At 33.4% G+C, this 8,495-nt stretch overlaps 2 protein-coding genes across 7 annotated transcripts in view; both read left to right on the plus strand.

Annotated features, from left to right (window-relative positions):
- LOC107666329 (protein phosphatase 1 regulatory subunit 1B-like) overlaps positions 1-5,315 on the plus strand; it is a 19,684-nt gene extending 14,369 nt beyond the window's left edge. Inside the window, exons 2-5 of one of the 3 annotated variants that reach the window (XM_016457577.1) lie at positions 975-1,058; positions 1,757-1,832; positions 3,441-3,539; positions 4,554-5,315. In XM_016457577.1, coding sequence (XP_016313063.1) covers positions 975-1,058; positions 1,757-1,832; positions 3,441-3,539; positions 4,554-4,693 — 399 coding nt within the window. In that variant the 3' untranslated portion in view covers positions 4,694-5,315. The remainder of the gene's footprint in view (positions 1-974; positions 1,059-1,756; positions 1,833-3,440; positions 3,540-4,553) is intronic. The other 2 variants (XM_016457579.1, XM_016457580.1) reach the window with 2 other exon arrangements.
- Positions 5,316-7,708: 2,393 nt separating this feature from the next.
- LOC107666331 (stAR-related lipid transfer protein 3-like) overlaps positions 7,709-8,495 on the plus strand; it is a 13,674-nt gene continuing 12,887 nt past the window's right edge. Inside the window, exon 1 of one of the 4 annotated variants that reach the window (XM_016457584.1) lies at positions 7,709-7,810. The gene's annotated coding sequence lies outside the window, so the exon portion shown is untranslated. The other 3 variants (XM_016457581.1, XM_016457583.1, XM_016457582.1) reach the window with 3 other exon arrangements.

Raw genomic sequence — 8,495 nt, forward strand, 5'->3', positions numbered from 1 at the left:
GAAAGATTTTCTCTTTCGATCAGTGCTCTTCACTTGGGTTTAGTTTGGGATCAAACTTACTGACTCTGGTTATCTTTGACTGTTAAAATGACACAATTGGTGAAATTTCATTTATTTGTTGTTATTAAAAATGAAACCCATATCAAAGTTTAATTGAAATTGAAAGATACTTTATTGTCCCTGAAAGAAAATTTGTCCTGGACCTCATTGTGACGGTCACATAAACAATTCTCCTATTCTCTTTTGGTAAACTTTAAGTTAATAATTGAGTGGTTTCAGTCAGGATTTTGCCATGATGTGGGGTTGTTTACCTGGCAGAATTACTAAATGACTAGGAGATTAGTTGAGGAAGAGCTGTTTTCTTGAGATCATTAGTCAGTCGGTTCTCTGTGTACTTTTGAGCTTCGTTGTACTCTAAAGTCACTTTTTCCATTTGTATCCTTGCGCATTTAGTATCTGGCAGATTTGTATGAATGTTCTCTGTTCCGGGACTGTTGGGTAGAGGAAATCGAAAGGGTTTGAGTGGAGGGAGGCAGCAGATATAGTTCTCTAATTCACATTTTTTTTGGCCAAGATGTCACATGTGCAATGACATATATTCAGAATGTCCTTATTAAAGTCAACATCTAGAACAAGGTTTCCTAAATGGGGATATTGCAGGGGGTTTGTGATAGACTGTGATAAAGATGAATTACAAATAAATATAAATGTAAAATGTATAAAATAAATGAATACAGAATGATTCATTTAAATGTAATAAAATAAGAATACAAATTATAAGCCTATATCACACGTTAATATGCAAAGGTGTTGTGAAATGAATTATGTTGCAGGAGGACTGACCCTGTAATAATTGTACTGCTAATCGCCATGAATAAAAGTGGCCTGGCTCCTCACTGATACTTATGCAAAATGTGATGATTTTCTTTCATTTTCTATTTTGCGGTAACATTTCTCTACTGCTTATCTTTCAGATTCGACGACGAAGACCCACACCTGCCACTTTGTTCAAAGTAGCAGACCAAACATCTCCTGAGGATGACATCTCCACCCATCAGGTACCACAGTGCCACCTCAGTTCTGGAGGTTAAATGGCATGAGTAATGCTGAATTTACGTTGCGTATATTTATGGTAATAACTTCCCTCATTGAAATCCCTTACAATAAACATACTGTGCCCAAGTGATTATACAGTACTGATATTATAGATTATATACATATATACTGTTGTATCTCTATGGTACATGATAAATAATACCATAGTAAAAACATTGCATTAATATAAGAGAGAAAAGCATTTTTCATAATGATTTCAAAATTTGTTCTTGCTGTTGTTTATCCATTTACAATATTTACCAGAAAAATGTAAATGTTCCTATCAGGGTTATTATTGTTTTTATTAAAAAAACTATAGTTTTATAAAACTATAAAAACATTTTAATTACTTTAAATAAAATAAACATTAAATAAAATAAATAAATCAATAAATAAAATAACAAATTTTATAATAGCCAAGGCAACATTCTCATTTTCATTTAGTTTGAATTACTAAAATGACTCAAATGAAATTAACCAAAAACTTAAATAAAAATTATATAGACATATTAAAAAGCTAACGAAAATGACAACCATTGTATTAATAATTTAATTATTACAGCTAATATTAATTAACTGTTTAAATATTATATATAGTCATTATATATATATATATATATATATATATCGTATTTACATTTAACATTTATGCCATCTTCAGTGGGTTGTAGGAGAAAATGGTGTCCTCAAGCCAAAACGAATCAACCCGAATATCTACCAGCCACCATCATTAAAAGGTAAAGGCCTGTAGTTTTGCCTGTGATATGTGATCTGTGACTGTTGTATTCACTCTAAAAAATGCTAGGTTAAATACAACCCAGTGCTGGGTAAAATAGGGACAAACCCAGCAATTGGGTTGTTTTGACCCAGCGGTTGGGTTACTACCCAGAAGGTTGGGTTAAACATTTAACCCAACTGCTGGGTCAAAACAGCCCAGTTGCTGGGTTTGTCCATATTTCACCCAGCACTGGGTTGTATTTAACCCAGCATTTTTTAGAGTGTGTATACTCCTTTGGTATATATTGTTTCTGAAGACTTTCCTGCACTGTGCTGGCCCTGGGTTTAAAAACTGTCCCAAGCTGCAAGTCTGTTTTTCCTATTTTACCATGCGTGTGTGAGTAAGATTAGAGATGGAGACAGCTGTGATGGGTGTGAGTCTGTGCTGCTCTGGATCATCCTAGATTACAGCAGATAGCATACAGCTGCAAACACACACAGTTTTAGAGGACAGACGTCCATCAGAAACATTCGCCATCAGACTAGTGCACTAGAAAGATTGTGACCCACTGAGGACATTCTTTAGATTATGTCAACATGATGCTGTTGTTTTCGTCTTTTGCTTAATTTAGATCTATTTTCATTGACGAAGCAAAAATAAAATAACTGGCTGTATTTTGTCTTAATTGTAAGTTACACAATATTAACTTATTGTTGATAGAAAAATCCATTTGAAATCAAAGTTATATTGAGTTTGACAGCACTACTGCTTTTCTAATATTGCTTAATTGTCTCAATTGATCTATGTATTTCTCTTAGCACGTTCTATGAGAAACTAAGGAAGCTTGTTTCTGCCACACTTGTTTTTATCTAATATTAACTCGCAATTCTGAGAGAGAAAAATCTCAGTTGTGAGATATAAACTCGCAATTTCGTGAAGAAAATCAGAATTGTGAGATTTAAAAAAAAAATTAGCAGTTACATTTTAATGTACAATTAAATTTGTATTTTTCATTTCATGGCAAAAAAAAAAAACAATTGTAATATGTAAACTCAGAATTCTGAGGAAGAAAGTCAGATATACACTCAGAATTGCAAGAGAGTCAGAATTTATATTTAGTTTATATCTCGCAATTCTGAGTTTTTATATCAGAATTCTGACTTTTTTCCTCAGAATTGTGAGGAAAAAAGTCTGAATTGTAAGACACCGACTCAAAATTGTGAGGAAAAAAGTGAATTGAGAGTCAAAATTACCTTTTTTCTGTCAAAAACAAATAAATCGGACAATGATGACATGAATTTATTATAGTAATGTGTGAAATTAAAAGAAGGGAAAATAGCTATGCATTACTGTGATATTGTCTCTGAATGTGTGTTTTGTCTGTTTTGTGAATCATCAAAAAGACAGGTGGTTTATCCCTGTCCATATATGTCCTATCATTGCAGCATAAATAAAACCTTTTCTGGTTGGCACGGTGCAGAAGTCCTGTTAAAAAGTAAACAGACCCATCCATCCCTCTTTACCTGTGTGTGTTTGAGTATGTTCCTGTGTTTTCTCCTTGTGGTTTGGTGATCCCTGATTTGTGAATCCCCGTGTGTGGTGTGTGTGTGTGTGTGTGTGTTTATAGCCGTGCAGCAGATGGCTGAAGCTCACATGCAGAAATTAGGTGTGTATCGTCATGTAGAGGAGGAAGGGGGGGCGGAGCTTTCCTCATCCTGCATACCTGGTAATCTTAATATCACATCACAGAGGAACCCTCTACATATGCATGTCATCATCATCAAGAAATATAGGCCATTCTCACAGAACAGTGACAGCAGTGATTAATGTTTTACATTATAATGTTTTATATTATTAATATCTAATTATTTATTTTATAATATTTTATACAATTTTTGTTATTTATTTATTAATGCTGTCAGTATTTATTTTTTTATAATTTAATTTGAAAAGATTACTGCTGAACATTCACATCAGCCTTACAAAAACAATAGTAAGAGAAGACACTTTCTGTTATGTTAGATTAATATTACTATATACTTTTTCTACTACTACTATTATTTTTAAAGGGGCAAATGTAAAGAAAAGTCAAAAGTTACGTTTTTTAATGTTTATTTTAACATTTCTTTTGCATTATGCATATATAATAAATACATTTCTATTGAATTATGCATTAAACAGCGATAAAACTACAGTACCAAATAATGTGAACTGTTCAGTATTCTGTTAATTATATTAATATTAAGTGATAACAGCGCAGATAACAGTTTCCTGAGACTGACCCACAGACAAATATATTGTAGGCACACATTTAGACACTATTTAGCACCGTTTTCATGCAGTTGGAGGTGGACTTTGGGTCATTGGGTTTTTAAGACTTGTTTTAAGTGGGGGAAAACCGAAGAGTTACTTCTTTCTCTTGGGTCCAGAGTAGAGTCTTTCATTGTGCATCTCCATTTTTCCCCACTAAATTTCAATGCAAATTTACACTTTTTATAAAAAGTTCTGTCTTAGTCTTATATTTAAACACTGATAAAGTATATTTGGTCTTTGTGTCTTTAAAACATCATTGTTTTCTTATGTTGTGCTGCTCTCTCATACCAATGCTAATGTTCCAGGTCAACAAACATTATCATATTTGCATGTAACATTCAACCCAAAACATTAGCCAATCAAAGATGAGATTATCTGTTGATTCCATTTTTTATTTTATTTTATTTAATAAATACTCATTTTAAAGATTCACAGGAGCAAAGGGGCATGGCAGAACACCAGCCTGGCATGAGAAATGCAGGAGCCACAGCACCGACTGATGAAGAGGAGGAGGAGGAAGTAGAAGCGGATGATATGGCAGAGGATGAGTGCAGAAATGTGGACTGAAAGAGCAAAGTTTGAGAAACTTTAGAGATTTTTTCATAATGCAGAACCTTGTTTGGAAATCAGAATTATTGTTTATTGATTACTGGTCAATAATTCCATCGTTTGATAAAAGCAGCTGTCTGTTTGTATTCAGAGACAAAAAGAGACTCTGAAAGACTGGAATTTTGAAGTGGTCAAACAACCTCAAACAAATAACTCACCCCGACATTGGCATGATTATAGAAATATATAAGGTAAAATCCATCAGCAGTCATATAATACCATCCTTGCGTTTACAAACAGGTAAAGTACAAATGTTTAGTTCTATGAGGAGCGCGGTACGAATGTGAAGTGTTGAGAAATGTGTCAAGTGTTCATGTCATGTTTGTTTTATGTGTGTTTTGAGTCGCAGTATGTTTTGTGATCGGTGCATTTCTGTGGGCCTACACTGCCATCTGGAGTACAGAGAATTGTTATACTGAATTCCATGAAATAATTTGCCAAGAACAATAATCCCAGAGCACATGGAAAGTATTTCACAGCATTATTGTTTAACGTTATGTTAAACCACTGCCAACATCCTCGTAGTTGGACTGCACTTCAAACTATATTTAATTTAGCACAAAAAAAAAGAATGTTTGTAATTATATTTGCATATTTATAAATATAAATATATTTATAAAAATGTAACATTTAATATTTGCATATTTATAAATATAATTATATTTATAAAAACATAAAATGTTATATATTTGAAAATATAAAAATAAATTATTACTAATTTCTAAAATGATGTAAAAGAATTTCTAAATTCACCACCATTGGTAGATGTGGCGAAATCATATCGGTGCACTCAGTAATTTTTCTGTCATTAAAGAGGTTTCACACATAGAGTTGAAAAGTATTTCTGAAAAAGTATCCCAATAAAGGCTGTTTTGCTTTTACACGGAGTGGACCATGTAAAGATCACAAATTCTAGTTTGATTTATCTCACTGTTTTGGAAGACTTTCACCTCATGGAACAAACTAATCGTGGCTGACTGTGAATAACACATTCCTACAGTGTTGTCTTTGTGATTCATTTGTGGTTTGTCAATGACATTGTGATCAAAGCTGCTATAAACATCATATTTGCATACAGAATAGAATTCGCATCTCTTGATATGACTGTATTTGGTTACAGATAACTACAAAAATCCAAATTCAGTGCCTCGGGGTGAAAGTTCAGTGCTCATGTATATCAGGAATATCAGAAACATATGTAAATCATTTCAGTCAATTACTGTAGTAAACAACTTGCATTATTATTAGCTGGATAACTTATTACTTATCTTAGTTTTTAAGTTTCTTAAACTATTTTAAAAAATGATTGATAATGATTTAAAATGAAAAACCAACAGCCACATGTTGCTTTTTTAAGAAATTGTACTGCTTTATATTGAATATAGTCATATTTGTATGCATATCCTCTGAAGCTCATGCAGGTACATGTTGTTGATTTTGATTAACGTATTATAGAAAATCTGAGAAAATGTACCAAATTAGTAAATATATCCATAGGACTATGGAAATGTTTGAGGTTAAAGTCTCTTGTGTCAATAAATATATTTGCACTGAATTCAAGTGTTAAAGAATATCTTCTTTTTCATATTTTGGGATCATAATAACGGGCTAACTCTAATTTATTTCATAGTCTTGCTGCCATTTGGACTAAATTGGACATGTTTGACCTCGGTATGAAGTTCTATAATTTTACATTTGGAAAGAAAGTATGATTTTTATACTCTGAACAATGAAAATGTTCATCAACAAGGCATATTGTCAATTTAATACCACCAAGACGAGCATGTGTGGGCAGTTTTGGCAAAAACATCCAGTTTCTGTTGTAAACAGATGGCGGCACAGTGGTTCTCTATCCCATACCTTGAACGTCTCTGCCTTTGATGCTTTCAAAATCTGGGCTAAAACTGATCTGGCTTGGATTCCCAAAATAGATTTAAGTGAAAAATCTAATTTCTCAGATTCTTCGCTGACAGCTTTTGCTTTGACTATCATATCATTAGGAGGATCCAGGATTAGGAAACTTCCTAACTTCCTAAACTAACGTTTGCATCAGATCCCTGTGTTTGGCATTGTGACTAACAGATAGGTGGGACGTGATGCTGTCACCTACTTCACAAAATATAGTGATCATAGTGTTTTATGGTGAGTTATGGGAACATGTGGCTGATGGAGGAAATGAAACCCAGGATTTAAGCCCTGACGCTGCAGTCACCGTAGTATTACTGACGGTGGGAAATTCTAAAACTAGATCAGACCATTAACATATATAAGAAAAACAGACCTCATGATGTTGTGGTGGGAAATGAGGCCATCCGTTTACTAGAAATCATGCATAACTGAGAGACTAAAAGTACAAATGTGACCCTGGACCACAAAACCAGTCATAAGTAACACGGGTATATTTGTAGCAATAGCCAAAAATACATTGTATGGGTCAAAATTATAGATTTTTCTTTTATGCCAAAAATCATTAGGATATTAAGTACAGATCATGTTTCATGAAGATATTTTGTAAATTTCCTACTGTAAATATATCAAAACTTAATTTTTGATTAGTAATATGTTCAAACAGTTGTATCTCGGCCAAATATTGTCCTATCCTAACAAACCATACATCAATGGAAAGCTTATTTATTCAGCTTTCAGATGATGTATCCATCTCAATTTCGAAAAATTGACCCTTATGACTGGTTTTGTGATCCAGGGTCACAAATGTCATCCACTTTTTGTACTTGCCCAATAAAATGTCCCATTTTATATACTTTTTATTAATGTGTTCATTGCAATTTTTACACACGTCAACCAGTCAACCAAAATACCAGTGTTATTAACTGAAAAATAAAACGATGGTAATTTGATATTAGTCATTCACACTGGTTTAAGACCTTATATTAATTTATTCAGATTTCTCATTATACTGCATCAAGTGATGCATTTTTGTTTCATTTCGGCGTTTCAGGCTTTAGCCGCGAGCGCTTCTGAGCGTCGATCAGCTGGCGGATGTGACGTTCCTCACATCCGGTTGTTATCGCGGAAGGGCAGCAGGCTGCTAGTGAGAATGTTGCGCTGATTCTGGTAAGTTTCGGCTTCACTTTGACTCTCTCGACTGATTTTGTTTGGTGCTTTTAAATGAGTTATAAACAACTTGTTTCAACTGTCAGCTAACCGCCGGTTTGGTGAAGAAGTCAGTAAGTGTTCAAGTTTAGAACTACAAGCTTGTTTATGCTCCGATTTACGTGCCAACTAGACAAATAAGTGTAATGTACTCATGAATATTAATTAGGTCTGTTCTGAATATCAAGTATGTGTTTATGAAGGGTTATTTATTAGGGAATGAGGCCATTTTTTACTGTGAAATATATATATTTAAAGCTTATTTGCCACATGTAGAGGAACATCAATCATGTTGACTATGCAGAATTATTATATGATGCTTTTGCTTCCCCAGTATTTATTATCTGGTCTATTTATGTCACATGATTTTATTCATTTTCGCAATCATTCTTTGGACAAACAGGGAAGAGTGTGTTATCAAACCTGAAAGCCTAGTGCTAAAAAATGCCTCTGATAAAACAATAAACTAATCACCTTACCTGCTGTCATAATGGCAATTTCTTCGTGTAGTATGACAGAGCGATTAGGCTAGATTTAATGCTCTTAAATGATTTTTGGAGTTGCCATGTCAGTTCATAAGCACAAATTAGATGTAAAATGATGGCATTTAGTGATTCACCTTTAATTGTCACACCATACTATTCCC

Source organism: Sinocyclocheilus anshuiensis, unplaced genomic scaffold, assembly GCF_001515605.1.
Source record: "Sinocyclocheilus anshuiensis isolate Anshui unplaced genomic scaffold, SAMN03320099.WGS_v1.1 scaffold868, whole genome shotgun sequence".
In the NCBI taxonomy this organism is placed as follows: Eukaryota; Metazoa; Chordata; class Actinopteri; order Cypriniformes; family Cyprinidae; genus Sinocyclocheilus; species Sinocyclocheilus anshuiensis.